The following is a 17,655-nucleotide window of genomic DNA, read 5'->3' on the forward strand; positions in this document are numbered from 1 at the left end:
CTTGCCTTCCGGCCCGCTTGTTGCTTTTTTATCCATTCATTCGACAATGAATACACCACCCACCAGGGCGTGATTCGCGTTTTCCTTTGCGGGCTAAATTAAAAAAATTGCAAAACAGAAAACAAACCAAATTCGCCAGAGGAGAGGACGAACTAAACTGCGGCGAGACATGCACCGCATCTCTCGGTACACATTTTGTTTTCGGGCACATACCGAGAGGGTAGTAATGCACTCGCTCTCGGGGGTGACTGGGGGAGAGAGAGTATCGATTGGAGTATACAGCAGAGGGTGAGTGAGCGAGCGAGCGCGTGCAAAGCTCTATCAGGGGTAGTGGCGCAGTGGCCATGGCCAAAAGCATTTCGGCTCTCTAGTCTCTCTCTTTCTCTCTCCGCCGACCGACCGACCGACCACCAAATCTGCACCCCCAACCCTCGCCTCAGGGGTGAGAAAACAACTTGTCGGCCCGACTTTCGACCGACCGGCGATGATTGGATCCTTTTGGAACTTGTGCCGAGCGTGCCCATCCATGCCCGTGGATAAGGTGAGTGCGAAATCCGAAACCACCCCTGCCCTAAATCCAGACCGGGGGCGGATCCCTCCCCAGCTACCACAAATTCTGGCAAAATATTTTATTCTATTATTTAACCCCTTTCAAGAATTGTAAAATATTTCGGGCAACAGGACCTTATAGTCAGCTGTTGGCAATGACCCTGCCTATGTGCAAAGCGAATCAGGCACCCCCACCCCTACCGAGGGGTTAATTAATAATTTTGCTTCGATTAATTCATCAGCGAGCGCGATTTTCCGATGCGGTTTTTCCATCGCCCAGGGCGGAAAGTTTAGTGTAGTTGGACGCCGACGGCATGTGATTTTGCCGCAGGATTTTTTTCTCGTTTCTTTTATGGAGAAAGAGAGATGCTCTTAATTTTTAATGCCTTCGAGTGAGAAAGGCGAAGACCGATAAAGGCGATACACAAACACAACCAGACCGCATCAAAGATGTAAAACATTGTAAAATTATTTATTTCCTTTTGATAGTTGTTTTCGGCTTTTCTTAAGGAATATCCAAATTAACAATATTTTGACAAACGTAAATATCCCTTAATTATATCAGTTAATTTTTAATGAAAACAGGGAGTTACCCTTTTTCAAATGCCATTTTGACCAATAGAAAAGCAACAAAATAAATTGTGAACAATAAATTTTATATCTACTGTATAAATGTATCAAAGTTGTACCCAGATGGGTTTAGTAAATAAATAATAATTTTGTATTATATTTAAAATTTATAATTTTAAATTTAACTTACATGAAAGATGGTTTGGAGCTTTATTTATCCATTAATATTGAAGCAAGAAATATAATATTTTAAGGAAAAAATTTATCTTAGCATGGAATATAATTTTTGCTGTTTGTTGGATGCACCAAAGTTTTGAACAAGACGCCATTGTTGTGTGCCAAATTTATAATTCTGCATGGCAACAATAGGACTCTAAAAAAATTCTAATAATAAAATAGATAAGTTACTAGCAACCAACAAATTATCAATCTTCTGTTTTTATTTAAATTAATAATATAATTGCAAATCAAATGCATTAAATACCTTTTTGAAAATTAATTATTTAATAACTTTAATAATTATTATTCAATAATCCATAATTATAGAGACTTTTAAACATAAAAAAATTATTCATTTTTAATTTGAAAACAAAAATTTTGACACGTATAATTCCACGCCCTTGGGTGAAGTCAGGCTCTTTTGCCAATTGAAAATTGAACGCCAATTTATCACCTGTCAATTCTGTGCCTCGCTTTTTTCGCACGCGTTGATGATTTATGGGCGTGGTTGAATTTATCAGGGCAAAAACGCCGAACGTGCTTTTTCTGTTGTTTGCTAAATTTGAACATGATGCTCTGCTGCATTTGTTTACCTTGCGAGTAAAATTTCTTCTTCAATAAAATACAAGACGGAAAAGACAGAGGTGGAAATAAATTTCTGCTTGTAATCAAGGCAAAAGCGACTTTTTCCTTTTTGAAGAGAGAAAGGAAAGCAAAACACGAGTAAGAGAGACCGCGCCGTTTTATTCATTATTCGTATGTGGAGCAATGCGGGTTGCCTCTCTTTTTATGGGTGGGCGGAGGCGAAAAATGCTCCCGGAGTCTGAGATAAATCGCTAATTATTGTCAGGTACAAACAGAGCCGTTCCTGCTCGGCGTTTGGCGGCGCGCCAAAAAATGCGCTTCGCAATTCTGCAGATTTTTTGCCTCGACGTCGCCGAAAATTACAACTCTTGGCTGCTTTATCAGCAGTGACGTTCCAGCGGGCCAGATTTTATTTTGCCCGGGCGAGATTAAATTAATTACGCAGGCCAAAAGTGGATTCATTTTTTTAATATGTGTATGTTTTAGTTAGTCGGGGAGGCTAAATCAATGAGGCTGAAGCACACATACACATTCAATTAGCAGCTTTATTTTCCGCCACCCTCTCACACTTGTGCAGCTTCGGTCGCTGTAAAAATACACCGACTGGCGCGACGAACGCCGAGCACAATATAATGCAGTTTTGTGCATAGCACGGGGAAAATAGCGCAGTCCGTTTCACAGCCGCCGCTCAATTGCATAATTTACAACGCAAACATATGCATGTATTTCCGCTGCTCAAACAGACGAGAGATTTGCAAATTTAATACAACTGCATTGGAATTTAATTTATGCAATTTTTGCATTTCACAGCTCATTACCACTGTAAACGAGTTTGTTTTAACTTGTTAAACAGGCCAATATTGAATAAAATTTCAACACCTAATTTTGCAAATCAAATCACCTCTGTCGTCAGTTGTATTTGATAAAAAATACGCGCTGATTATCTATATTCTCGCGTGAATGACTTTTAATCAAATATCCTTTCAATTTAGTTCCACAACTTATAACGAGTTTAAAAAAATCTAAAACATCAAAAGAACGTTTGCTGCTGACAAGTTTATATGAAGGGAAGGGAGAATACAACTTATGGCTTGTGAAATACTTGTAAAATTTCTAAACTTTGATTAATAAAAATTCTCAAATAAAGTTAACAAGTAAACAAATCTCGTAATCTTAATAAAAAAAACTACAGTTATATTGATAATAATAAAAATATAACCCATTCTATTCCTATTTATTTCAGAATGGTATGTTTATTCTTCAATAAAATTAATACTTTAAATTCAAGAATCGCGAAGAATTCTTAAATCTGTTTTAATAGAAATGAAAATTAGAATCAGTGCGTTGGTGCTTTTTTATTTCAATTTCGCACGGGCTGGATTATTGAGTAATTTATGGTTTAACACGCAAATAATTGTACCGGTCTGGAGTCTAGACTTGAGTTAACTTGGCCCTGAAAGATTTGCTTTTGCGGTTCTTCTGTGCGGTCGGCAACTGCGAAACTAAATCGCAACCCTACCTTATTTGCTCGCCCACCCTTACGCCATATTTCACTTCTATAACCATCTGTGCTGCACTTTTGCACCCTCCGTCATATCAAATTTCCATATACGCGTCGATTTTTTCGCCACGTCGCCAAAAGGAAGTGCAGCCTGGGGTACATCAGAATTGCCACAAGAAAAATGTATCATTCTGGCCAGGGACGAATGAGGAAAAAAGATAAATCCGGCTGCTGTATAAAGAAGAAGGGTTTACACTCGAGTGAGAGAAATGGCCGAGGGATGATTTCTCAGCCGAAAGTCTCCGAGGAGGAAACTAGCTATTATGTGATCGGCTGCAGACACTTTTACCGTTCAATCTCGTCCCCAGCCACTGCGGAAAATCGACTACAGGACTCAGACTGCTGCAGTTTTTCATTTCAAAACGTATTTTACAAAGTATATTTCTGGTCAAACACAAAAGTCTTTTTGATCATACGGAGGTTTAAGCGAAATTCTTGCGAGTGATGAGTAATGTCCAGCAATTCCGTTTCTTTAAGACCTTTTTATTTTGGTTCAATTATTGAATGTAAACAATGTACTTTTCAAAATGTGGGCTTTAAAACAACAATAACAAAATAAATAATATGCACTGTATGAATTTTTAAAAATACGATGACGGCTTTTTTAGAGCAATATTATTTAAGAATATATATAGCTCAATTTTAAAAGTTACAAGGAAAATTAGGAATATTTTTTAGATTTGAATTATAGCTTCACATAAAAATAAAATAGAAATACGCTGACAAGATCTTATGTTCTTTAAAAATAATAAAAAAAACCACAAGACCCTAATGTGATGAAATTTTGTATTGAGAAAAATACATCTTTTGAGGAATAAAATATTTCCACGCTGAATTACTTATAATTTTTATTTGACAAATCAATTGTTTTATATGGTTTTGGCTAATTCCGTATGTTTAAAATCAATTGCTTCTCCAAAATTTCATGATTTGAGCCGATTGCAAGTTTTTATTGAGGAAAACATTATTAGTCTAAAAATAGATTTCAGATCCTTAAAAAATATTTTAATCCGATTATTTTTTGTTATAAAATTGTGAAAACAGGAAAATTTCACATCTTTTGGAACAAAAGAAGTTTTTTTCAAACGCATTAGAACATTTCTATGGAGCACTTTAGATTTTGTGCTTGTTTGTGTTTGTTCCCATCCTAGAAAATTGCTGACCCAAGAACTTTTCCTCTGCCGCCGGTTCAGCTACTTACTCTGTCTGCTATGCAAATTAGCCGTGCCAAAGTTAAATTACACTGTCGGGCTTACAATTCGTAATTGCCGTCCAATGGGGGCGCTTCCCAGAATAGACGTCCTATTTTCCAGCAAAACCCTGTGTTTTGACAAAACAAGTAACAGGAATCAACGGTTCATTGCTATTTCGAGTTGTTAATTTTTCCCATTGAAAGCACGCTCTTGACACGTGAATGGAGATTATCGCCTCATTTTCATCCCCCACGAGCAAAATCGATGCTCGGCGGCGTGTCATTGAAAGGGCCTCTCTGGCGGCCTTTTATCACCCAACACCGCGCCGCTCTCAGACTCTTTTTTTTTCTTTTCTTTTATATTTTAGAGAATAATAATTTTTTTCACTTGATGCAAAATTGCGAGTCTCTCCCCGCACAAAGAAGGCCCTTTTCGCCATCGGAGGATTATTTTTATGTAGGAAATTAATATCGGGTGCGTTAGTGCGAATTTCGTCGGAGCTCATCAAACACCCAAGTAATGAGCGCAATGCATCATTCGGCCAATTTGGCCGCCCTAGTGACGGCGATTCGTGCTTTTATGAGAGAGAGCGAGGTGCGTGTCTGGCTAATTGGCCCGGAAATTTGCTTTTACAGCTCCATTTGCGTTTGTACACCCGTTATTGAAGTTTTGATTGAATTTAATACAAACGTGTATGAAGCAAAATTCAAACTTTCAGTTTAATGAGATGATATATATCAGTTTTCGCATGTACCAGTTTTCTGCAAAATACAATAATTAGCTTGCTATTCTGGACTTTGTTTTTGAATAAGTATTTTTTGCGTTCTTGTAATTTTGGTATTGTTTATATTTGAAGGTTTAAAATTAACTTTTCAGCAAAATTGGAAAATAAATTTATGAGCCAGAAATGGAAAAGATTTATCTTTTCCATTTCTGGCTCATTTGAATTTAATAACACGCCTGAAAGCTTTCATTGAATGCTTACCTTGTTCATACAATTTATTTTAAAGAAAACGCATTGAACAATTATAAAAAACGTCAATATATTCCAAAATTTGAAATAATTTAAGAATAAAATTCATGATATATCTGTCCGGAGGAAAAATTATTCGTAGAAACTTTTGGAAATCTCAAATTATTACCTAATAATTCTTCCCTCTGGTTTTGCAGAAAACTACAATTATCCAAAATGATACAAATTTTACTTCAAAAGCAAGTAAAAAGTAACGAAACTTATTGAAATGGTAAAAATTTAAAAGATAGGAAACTTACTTGTTTGTTGAAATCCTGAAATAATACAGGTTGACCTGAGGTTGACGAACGTCTCAGCATCCTGGAACTCTTGGCACTCGAATGCTGTCAAAAGTTATCAAACTTTGATGCACTACATAATCAAAGTCACCAAATTTCCTCACTTGAGCTTTGGCGAACAACTAAGTCACGAAACAAACGTGAACTTTACATGGCGGGCTTGCCGCTCCGATCCTATCTGGCGCTCTCAAAGCTCCAAACTGATCAAAACAACGTAATTTTAGCAGAATGTCGAGTTGTTAATTCACTTGTCCACACACTTTCTTGAGAGAAACGATGCTTGCAATACAAATATATTATGAAACAAGGGAGAAATCGGCTCGGATTAGCCAGCGCTGAACAAGAACAAGCTTGTTTGGATCAGTTTGGATCTTGGATCTCTTCCTCGAGTTCCCCTTCCCACTTTTCCAGCAGCTGTTTGGCGGGCAAATCATAAACAGCTGATGGCAAAAACCAAAAACACTCGCAAAAGTTGATAAATGGATAAGTATGGTGTAGCAACTTCTCTCATCATAATGGACTGTAAATTTTGCATTACCGATCAATTCGATTGTCGGTGCTCGTGGAAAGCGTCTTCTCGCTTTCAAATAGTTAAAAAGTCCATCAATTGCAAGCAGATTAGTGAAAATAGAGGCTACACAGGTAAGTAATCATTTCAAACAATAAATTTTTTTAAGATGTGTCTTGCAAAGTAAAATAAGAATAGAGGTTAATTGAGGGCGAACTTCAATCATCGTTTTCCATATAAACTGGTGGTTAAAAATCGCCTACTTGAAAAACCTTTTTAAAGAAAAAAAATTGTAATTATTAATGTTTTAATTTCATTGTTTTGATTCTCCAGTTTTCTATTATAGTTCAGATTAATAATATTTCTCTCTCTGGCCAATATAACTAAAGATTATTAAATTAATTCTGTAATTTATACAACAGGGCTTTTCTATTTTTTTTTTATGTGGAGATTTATGTATGGCTCTCTTGTGGATTTGGAAGCGATTTCCCGAGCGACAAAAAGTCCTGATTGTGTAAAATGAAGCAGCGTGGGTGAAAAATCACCCCCGACGAGGGCTTTACTCGGTGCAAATCGCGACTTATTGGGCTGGTCGGCTGCCAGCAGGCAATAAAACACTTCCTCCGCAGACAACCGCCACTCTGGTGGGGAGAGATATTTTCATTATTTTGCGCCACCACCCCGTGTATAATGTACGGGTTCTGCATTTGTTTCGGCTTTTCTTGCTTTTAATCCGACCGGCAAAGAAATAATTCTGTTGCTGCTGGCTAGTGACGCAAATGGCGACGACAAGGTGGTCGATGGATTATATTGAGCTCTTCTGTCCCCACTTACTTGCAATTGAATAATAATTTATTTTATTTTGCTTTAGATTTACAAATATTTGTTATTTTGCTATAATTAGATAAAAATTAAATAAATTATAGATTAATTAGTCAAAGTTTAAAAAAAATTAAAATTGAATTTTTGGTTTAATTCTCTTGAAAGCTAACAGAATTTCTTAACCAAAATATAACGTACGGCTATAAAAAAAGTAAAAAGCTTTAAACTGATAAATCGGAGGTTAATCTTATCCCTTAAAAAAAATTAACTGACGTAAAAATTAGTCCTGATTGCTGAAACACTAGAGATTTGTTAAAACAGCAATTTTCTGTGTATTAATTAATATTGACTCCAAATTTTAAATATTTTTAATGGGAAAATCACCCCTAGTTTGAATTTTTAAACAGTGATTAATGTGAAAGATGTACGATGTATAAATTCCAGTGTCAGCCTGGAAACTTTTATAACAAAAAAATCATTGTTTGAACTAAAACTTTTTTCTTTCTTTTTAATCTCTATTTGATTTTGTTTTTACGCCACCTTTCTCTTTAGGTCATATTTTCACCGTCAAAAGAAAAATATATTCATGAAAGAACAATGGAGTCACGTAATACGGAAACATTTTTCCACTGAAAAAGGCAATAAATATTATCGAAGTGGCTCTTTTGACGGAGAAAATTCATAACGTGCGCACATTCACATTTCTATGAGGCATGAATCGAAAGGGCTCTATTCAATTTGACATCTTGCCGATTTTTTCCTTCATTCTTGGTCCGTCCGGCGGCCGATTTCATGGGTGTGGCTCTTTTTGTGCCCGAAACATGCAAATCTACCAAGCGCGATAAGGTCTCTCTTTTCTCCTTTGGCCCGTCTTGTTTCTCATTTATTTTCGTCCCGGCGGCTCACTGCATTACTTTGTCGGCAAGCAAAAGAGAGCCAGAACAAGACAAAACGTCGATACCAAATTTTTATACATTCGCTTCGCCGCTCAAAGAGAGGAATAATAACGTTTCATCCGAGAGCTGCTTTGTCGAAATCGCTGCCTTTGTTTGCGTTGAACAAAAAGCACACTTTGATATCACTTTAATTTATAAAAAAATAGTGCTTTTTGCTATAAAAATTTATAAAATAGTATTATTATTAGATTATGCCTGGGGGTATTAATAATTTTTATAACAAAATAATAATAATAATTTAAAATACTAGTTAATATTATAAAAAAATAGCCACAGATGCGATTATCTCCAATATTGAAAATTTTATATTTTAAAACTAAATATAGGCAGTGTTTATAATTATAACATATTTTAAGCGATTGAATTTGAAGAAATAACTATAAAAATAATTATGGAAAAAAGTGCCTATTTTATTACGAAATAAGCATGTTGTTTTAATTTTAATCCAAAGCGTATACAATTTTATAGCTACATCACATGTCATGACATATTTCACGAAAGCTCACAACGCTGAATTTTCATGTTGTTATTTTTAACCAGAGTTGACTTAACAGTCTTACTGCAATTGAAAAATAACTTAATTTTTATCTACAATGCATAACAATTGAATTACGTGAAAACGAGACCATTTTGAAAAAGAAATCAGCAATATTATTTTATTTATTTATTATTATTTTATAATTTTGAAAATTTTGCTATTTTATATATGGAGTGCAAAAAAAATTCGAACTTACTTACATCTTTTGAGATTTTTTTTTAATGCAAGGCAATTTTTATTTAAAAACTTATTCTTCCACTTGCTTGGATTTCAATTTTTCATGATTCAATCTTGACTGAAAAATTCTTCTACCTTAATTTTGTATTCTAATTTCTGTTCGAACCAACAAATCACCACGGAATTTGAGACTCCACATCAAATTAGCATTAATTCTCTCACGCAACTGTTATTTGGGCAGCGAATTAACCGTTGACGGACTCAAACGTCCGTGCACATATTTTCGGCGCAGTCTCTGGTGTAAATTCTAATCTCAAACAAACACGTACCGCCGTGTATGCATGCACGTAATTCATAATACAGCGTCACGCGACACGAATTATTCATTTCGCATCCGCTGGAGGCTGTTTGCGAAATTTATGCGCGTCGAGCTGCAAGATGCTTCTCAGGCCGAATTTCCCGCCCACCGGCCATAAATTTGGCTCTGTATATTGCGCAACAAACCCGCTTTTAGGTACTCGGCTAAATTTCATTCCTGCCGCCGGCAAATTGCGCTTTATTTGCGTTTATGCACATTAAGGTCTCTTGCAAATTACGATCTAAACTTCGCCTGCGAGAAACACTGGGAGGGGAAAAGACTTAATTTTCATCTTGAGGCACATCTGCGTTATGTACAATTTGCACTCTTTGTGAAGTCAAGAGTGAAAAAGGGTGCTTTTAACACACAATTTATTACGAGATTGTTATAAGATGAATTTAAATAGCATTATTTTAAAATAATTACCAAAACTTTTATATATGATATTTTTCATTATTTTTTTTCTTCATTATTTTTCTAAGGAATTGAATGAAACAGCGGATTTCTCACAGAAGGTCTCTTTAAAATATTTTTCCACTAATATGTTGATTTCCTTTTAGCTTAATAGTTTAATTTTAAATATTTATAGCCTGCTCATAAATATTGTCTTAAATTAATTGTTTGAAACTAGTGCAATTTTACATGTTTTCTGATTTTTAAACTGAAAAATGGTAATTATTTTTATTGTAATTGACTTTAACTATTCATTAGAGAAATCATATCAAAATCAGTTAAAAGTTTTCTACTTATAGTTTCTCTCAATTGATCGAAACTTTCCCCTTACATCTTATAAATTAAAAATTAAAATTCACATAAATTATTTTATCAATTTGCGTGACAATTTTTCAAAATCTTTCCACTTATTTTAGAAAGTTTTTCTACATGGATAAATAATAATTGTTAATATTGATCTTTTTTAAACGTGCAGGAAAATTAGTGTTAATAGAAATGTATTTTCCTTGTTCCAGTTGCACTCCGAGTACAGAAGCACTTACCGATGGCACGAGTACACTGGACCGAGGCAGGAAGTGGTCCGCAGGCCTCCCCAGTCGGCTTCAGGTAAATATTTACCCAGACCGCACTCTTTCCACGCACTCGTCATCAAAGTTCTATATGAAAACCGTCGGCATGGAAAAATTAATGATTTTCACGGTGTAGTTGGTCCTTTGTGAAGTCGTCGGATAAAAATCCAATTATTTCCTAAAATAACATTTTCGTATACGTCTCTTTAAAATTATTACATCATGACTTGGCGCAAAGTCCTCTCGTAAAAAAAAAAAAAAATCAGAACGTTGCGGAGTAAAAATATTAATTACGAAGTTGGCAGCAAAATTCATGTTCGCGCCGCTTTCAATTTGCTCCGCTCCGAGTCTGTTTTGACACTTGGTCGGCTAGGTTTTTTTCCGCCAAGGAAAATGGAAAAGCGTTGGCGACGTGCAGAAAATGAGGCATTGAATGCCCCAAGGCTGGAAATAGTCGAGTGGTCGAGGCGAACCTCCGCTCTCGCAGTTTGTGTGAATGTCGTTGAAGCACTTTGTTTGCAGCTGGTTATTCGACTGCAGGCAAAACGCGCTGTTTTCCCCGGAAAGCGGGTGCAAATCCACGGTGTAACTGACGTGGAAGGCAAAAATTTAAGCCTGTGCAAACGAAAAGCGCTCGTTTTGCTGAGTGCATGCCTTAATAAATTGGATTAATTATTTTTCATCTAGACTTATAACCGTTTTTGGGAGTAATTTACCTGAAAAGGCTTTTTAAAATTATCAAAAATTCCAACAGGATAAAATAATATTTTAAAAACTTCAATCTTCATTCATATTAAAAAAAAAAAAGAATAATGAGGTAGATTCTAACCTGTGTCCAAAGATCTTGTAGACTTTGAGCTATAATTTCGATGAATAACAGAGGATAGCCATCAAGATTTTGATGAAATTTGTTATTCACAGTGGTTTTCTTTGAAAATTAGCCTGAATATTTCCACTGGAAAAGTTCCTTTTTAATTAAAGCTTGCTTATTTAATGTTGGCAACGGAATTGCAATGTTTGCCTGTAATATTCCTATTAACATTGGAATTAAAAATAAAATTAGATTATTTTAACGTCATGGAGTGAATTATTATTATTACGATTGAGAAAAGAACAAAAAAAAATTACATTAATAAAAATAATCACAAATTAATCCTTCTCACTAGATGAATTGAGAAAATTTATTTGTTTAAGGAGTCCTTATTGACCTAGCAAAATCTGAATATAATTTTTATATTTGTGCAAAAGTGATGCTCAACTATGAAAAAAAAAAGAATAATAAAAAAAGATCATCGGACACACAAAAATAACAGAAGCAGTGAGTGATGAATTACTTGGCCACTGACCAACAATCAACAATGGCTGAAGCTTTTAGATCCCCCTCATTATCTTCTTGTTCTGAAAATGTTTATTTATTCTTCTCAATAAAATGATTTTTAATTCAAAAATAATTGGATTGTTTTATAAAGTTTCTCAGTTTTATAAACTTTCTCAGCTCATAATTATATTTTGACGATAATTATTCATTATTCTGCACCACAGGCTTAAATTTATGCCTCCATTTAAGGACAATGTCTCAGCAAATGACTTGATCGCGGCCTTCACCTACAATGACACTGACTGAGTTTGTAAACAGCCTTTTTTTATTCAAATAGAACCCGTGCAGGGTTTAAGCCCCCCGCGTTCTGACGTCTGTTGCGCTCTTTATATTGCATAATATTTTCTCCCTCGTAAAATTGAGAGGTCAACGACGCGGGCCCCGCGTTTTCCAAGAACGAAAAGGGCGTCGGAATAAATCGTCGTCGCAAATGCGGCGGCGGCGAACATATTACACATGTGATATCGTGACCGGGGGGATATTTCCGCCCCACAGAAAAGTCGCGCATTGATCCGGCTTGCCTAAAAGCCACGGTTCATTCAAGTTTTCGGCGCCGACGCGTCTACTTTTGCAGATGGATATTCGTGTTTTTTGCTTTTATAAGAGGAAGAAGTTGAGGAGGTGATTTTTTGTGTGGCATTTTCTGCCATGCGGGCGTTTTCAAGCCGGCCGAGAGTGCTTCTTAATACTCTGTGAAAAGGGTCAAAAAACGCAACGCGACTTATAAAACGCTGGCAGGTAAAAACATTTTTTATCCTTTACTCAGCTATCAAAAGGGAATAATATATCAAGAGTCCTAAAGTTTGCACATAAGAGCTAATTTAAAAAAGTAAATTTTTTGCTATAATATTATAAGGCTTGTCTAACAACCCAATATTGAAATTTATATAATTTAAGGAGGGTTTCATTTTGTAAAAATTTTGACTAGAATTAAAATAAGTTCTCAATCGAAATTTCTTAAAATTATAATTGTTGTGAGATTAGTTCATAATTTTAGCAGTTCTCAATATTTATGATAAGGCTTTAAAAATCTCCCAGAACTATTCTTTAGATTGCATTTTTTTTTCAGCCAAATTTTCCTTTCAATTTCACTGAGAATCGTATCTCTCTTTCCATTTCTTTGACATGCTCGCAATTTTGCTTGAGAGCGTAGATCGCAATCGTTGATTGTCATTGACGAGCGAGCTCTTTTGAAACGATACATAGTCCCTTTGTGAATAATGCACATCTCTTCTTCTTCTTCTTCTCGTCAACCGCGCGGTTCAAAGGAGCGAAAAGTTTCATCGCTTTCATAAAAAAGTCGGCGCCCCACAAAACAAGCCAAATATCACTTTCGAACAGCCCCTCTTTCCATTCTCTCTCGTGGCAGTTTTGTGTGTGTTCACGCGCCGATTCCAAAAGGCACTCCGAGTATAAAAAAGGCACATTGACTCGATTTTCTCACTGCCATTGCGGCAACTCGCAAAATAAGCTTATGGATTTGCGAAAAACAAAGAAAGAAAAAAATAACGAGAGGAAAAAAGAAAAGGGCTTAGCGTCGCGGTCGAAAGAGTTGGGCGATGTTTGTTAAAGCGTCTGCCTGAATTTTAACTAAGGAAAGGACCAACTACCCACGCATCTCATGAATTTTAAACATTGAAACGAATTCTATCCGATTTTGGAGAAAAATTTAGGCCAGAATTAATTAAAAAGGATCGAAAATTCGGTGTAGCCACAGAGTAGTTCGAGTATGGACCTGTGGCTTTGCTCTTCAGGTGTGGCCTCTTTTTGTTGTAGGAGGCAATCCGGACCCTCATGCCAACTTTGAAGAGGACAACCAGCCGCCCTGCAATGCTAGCGGCGTTGGTGAGTCCGAAAAAATCACCCAGCATCTATTTTCGGGACCAGAAACTTAATTACAAAGTTTAAGGGCGGCGCAAATGAAAAAGTTCAAAACGCAGCTCTTGATAAAATATCAAAAGGAAAAAGTTTCATTTCAACTGGTGAAAAAGCCCATTTAAAAGGGGCTACATAAACTGAAAAAAATAGCATATAAACTAATTCAAAAGTGTCAATTTCATTAAAAAAAAGTTCTAATGGTTTTTCTTTCTAGTTGTAAACCACTATCAATGCTAAATCTAAAAATTGTTCAAAATAAGGTGATAATATTGAAAAAAAAATTAATTTGCGTTTAATCTAAAATATAATTTTTTAATCAGAATGAAAAGATTTGGAGAGATTCATTGTCAGAATTAATTTTAGCACAAAGATTTATAATAAAAAATAAAAAAAATAAAATGATAAAGAGGCTTTTCTCACCAGTCAACTAAATTAATCTAAAAAAAATATTTTGAATAAAATTTTTATATTCATCAGATTAAAATTAAGTTTCTTTTAACAAAATAAAAATTTTATTCAGAAAAATTGATATTTTGACCGAAAATTCCATAAGAGTGGGAGAACAGTAATTAATTATAAAGCTAAATAAATTTCTGGTCCCGCATCTTCATCTCACCACCATCTCATCAGCGAAGTAGTGAAAGCTTAATGTGCTTGCCAGACTGCCGTATATATTTTCGGTTGGCTCGTTTTTGCAGTTGCGATGTATGAGCTGACCGGAAAATTAGGCTTCGTTCGTACATAGCCGGGTGAAATAAGCGCACACGAGGCGCACCTCATGATTATCGGATCGATTTTCCGCCTCTCTTTCTCTCCTTGCCCTTTCCAACGCTCGTCAGTCTGGCCTGCTTGCCCTTTCGAATATAACCCAAATCGCTTCTTGCTTTTCACGACTCCGTCTTTCCCGAAACAACACTAATTAAATAGCTCGGCACGCAGCAGCTAATTCTCAGCTGCCATGTGTTTTGGGGGTGCAAATCGTCGGCCGGAAAACACGCAATCTCTTTTCCGCAGGCGACGACGCTTTAATCGTTCCGCAGTGGAATTTATTAGGCCAGAACCTAATTAAACACCACGCTAGGTTTAATTCGATTATGAATCTTACTTTCTTAACTATTTCCAAATTAAAAAATTTGAATCAAAAGCTTTAAAAATGATCCTAAATATAAGTAAAGTCGTTTTGACCCTCTAATTTGAATAGCGGCACAATTCGCGAATGTGTGTTTTTTTCTGGTTTTTTTAGTTTAAAAAGTTCAAACAACATTGCAACAATCAAGATTAATAGCAAATTCAAGCTTTGATAAAAAGAAATATACAGAACAACAGTTTCTTTGTCTGCGGCTTTGCGGAAACTGATGCAGAGCAATTTCGCCTCAATGCAATGTAAAAATGGTGAAATATTGCCCCAGAGGAAAACAACCGCCGAATGCACTTTGTGTTTTCTTGTCAGAGTGCATTTTATTTATTCTCCATTCAGCCGCGGCATCGAGTTTGCAGTGAAAGCAGAACAAAAAAAAAATAATAGTAATGGCAACATGCAACACGAGGACACGAATATGCAGGCCTAGATTAAAGGAACTGCTGCTTCCGAGCAAACAAATCCTGGTTGGATATTCATTCAAGGTTATACAAAATAACTTGGTATTATTACTTTTTCATTATTTTATCACTGGCTTTTTTATTGAAGGTTTAAGCTTACAATTACTTAAAAATCCAAGACAAATCTTTTACCTTTTTTTTTAAATAATATTTATAACTCTCATGATTTATTTATCGGATGAAAGGAAAACAAGCAAGTTTGCAATTCCTGAAGATGCTGACTGAAAGTTTAAACATTTTTAATTATTTTTAATGCACCAAAATTTTGAACGCACCGCAAGCAGAACCTCTCTGTCCATATTGAACACGCCTGTTGCTGAGAACCCAATTTTCTCACTTGCCACGATGATTAAAAAGCTGTGAATCTTCCAATCATTTCTTGTTAAGAAAGTAATTAATTGTCTAAAAATATTCACACCACATCTCTCGTTTTCAAGTTCGATTCTGAATTCATAAATCTGTTCAAGGTCGCCCTCAATTTGGAATGCTGTAACATAAAATTTTATTAAAATTATCAAGTTTGGTAATTTACTTTACCTGCTTGGATACATAGTGGCAGCTTGAAAAGCACAGCATGAATCTGGTAACGTCCACCATCATGAAAAGGGAAAACTGGGCCAGGTATTGCAAATCGATTTGCATTACATTTATGAAAATCATTTTGGCCATTTGAAAAGAGGCTGATTGGATGAACAAATTACTGGTCAACAAAATCAATAACAAATACATGCCAAAAAATTTATTAAGTTCCAAGCAAACGGTGCTCAGCATTTTGTAACAGTTTATTAACATTTTTACAGACTTTTTGACATTGCGTGAATTACCAAAAATCAAATATAAATTTGTGTCCATCGTTTCAAGAACAAGACCGCAAACGCTGGTCAGTGCGTGAAAGAGTATCGTGGCGAAATTCAAACAATTCCATCTTCCAAAGGCCAGCAATACAGCAACAACTTTAAAATTTACAGACCCACCCAAACTTAATTTGTAAATTGTATTCGTAAGAGGAATGACATACAGAATACAAAAGCTGAGCCAAACCTTTATATTAACCACTAAAAGCCTGCAGTTCAATTTATGCACAATCAGATCCAGATTCGTCAAAATGAAACAAATTTGGTTCATTTTCCAAGCGACCATGCTCAGGGTCAGAAGGACGCCCAGCAAAGTGAGAGTTGAGCCAATCAGGTGGATGAATTCTTCGGATTGAAGACCAGTGGTAAATTTTTTGAAATGAAGAATTGCAGGATAGAAGCCGACGGTGGCGCAAAGGACTAGCAAAGAAATGCAGAATATCCGTGTTTTCCTTGCAACTGCAAACTCGTTTTTCCAAGTGAGTGGAAAAACGCCCATTAACTTAAACGCCAGCAAAAGGGGGCCCAGGCATGTGCGTAAAGGGCTCATCCTGACTGACTACTGCTGGCCTTGGTTTTTTAGACTGTTGATAATTTAATGGAGCTCTTTGCCAAATGAATAAATAATTTTTATCAATTAATTTAATGTATTTATTTGTTTACTCTTTTTTTGTTACACAAACCAAACAAACAAAACCGTCAACTTTAAATCATATTATTGATTATTTGATCTCAACTCTAATGTTTCTTATAGAATTATTTAGTAGCATCAATGTGTTTGCAGTGAAAGCTAATCAAGAATGAAAATGCATTTCTATATGCATTTTAATTAATGATGAAAGAATATTTTCTATAAAATTCTTTAGCTTGCAATTCCTGTAAATGTTTTAGTTTATACACTAAAAAGTCTGTAGTTTAAAATTTTGCGAACAATATAAATTCAAAATTCTCCTGATTGATGAAAACATGATTGGAGGAAAACCAATATGTTGATAGTGGCTGAAGAAGCTGACTGCAATGTGAAATTATTGCAATTAAAAAAGTAATATTACAATTGGAAACATACCGTAAGCAGAAGCTCTTTGTTGACATTGAACACGCCCAGGGCTGAGAAATAAATTTTCTCATTTGCTACCATGATTAAGAACCTGTGAATCTGTGAATCATTTTTTATTGAAGAGATAATTTAGTATCAAAAATATTCCAACCATATCTCGCGTTCCCAAGTTGGCCTCTAAATTCATAAATCTGTTCAAGGTCGCCCTCAATTTCGAGTGCTACATAAAATTAGGCTGTATTCAAATGGAAAAGTTTGTTAGTTATTTAACTGTACCTGCTGTGAAACATAGTGGCAGCTAGAAAAGCACAACATGACTCTGGCAACGTCCGACAAAATGTAAAGGAAAAACTGCACCAGCTTATATGGCAATTTTATGCGCTTTCCAGATATGCAAATAATTTGGGCCATATGAAAAATTTCTGACTGGATGTACAAGTTGCTGATTAACGAAACCAGCAGTAAATAAGTTCCAAAATAGTCATTCATGGTAGAGCAAACGTTGCACAAATCTTTGTAA

General features: G+C 35.5%; 1 protein-coding gene across 8 annotated transcripts in view; it reads left to right on the top strand.

The window, feature by feature from the left end:
- The first annotated feature begins 297 nt into the window (after positions 1–297).
- The window catches only part of LOC132205568 (serine/arginine repetitive matrix protein 1), a 49,510-nt gene continuing 32,152 nt past the window's right edge, over positions 298–17,655 (top strand). For 5 of the 8 annotated variants that reach the window (XM_059634667.1, XM_059634670.1, XM_059634671.1 and 2 more), the window contains exons 1-3: positions 314–541; positions 10,316–10,406; positions 13,524–13,592. In XM_059634667.1, coding sequence (XP_059490650.1) covers positions 485–541; positions 10,316–10,406; positions 13,524–13,592 — 217 coding nt within the window. In that variant the 5' untranslated portion in view covers positions 314–484. Of the gene's footprint in view, positions 542–10,315; positions 10,407–13,523; positions 13,593–17,655 lie in introns of all 8 variants that reach the window. The other 3 variants (XM_059634673.1, XM_059634675.1, XM_059634668.1) reach the window with 3 other exon arrangements.

Source organism: Neocloeon triangulifer, unplaced genomic scaffold (assembly GCF_031216515.1).
Source record: "Neocloeon triangulifer isolate White Clay Creek 2 clone unplaced genomic scaffold, ASM3121651v1 ptg000003l, whole genome shotgun sequence".
NCBI lineage: Eukaryota > Metazoa > Arthropoda > Insecta > Ephemeroptera > Baetidae > Neocloeon > Neocloeon triangulifer.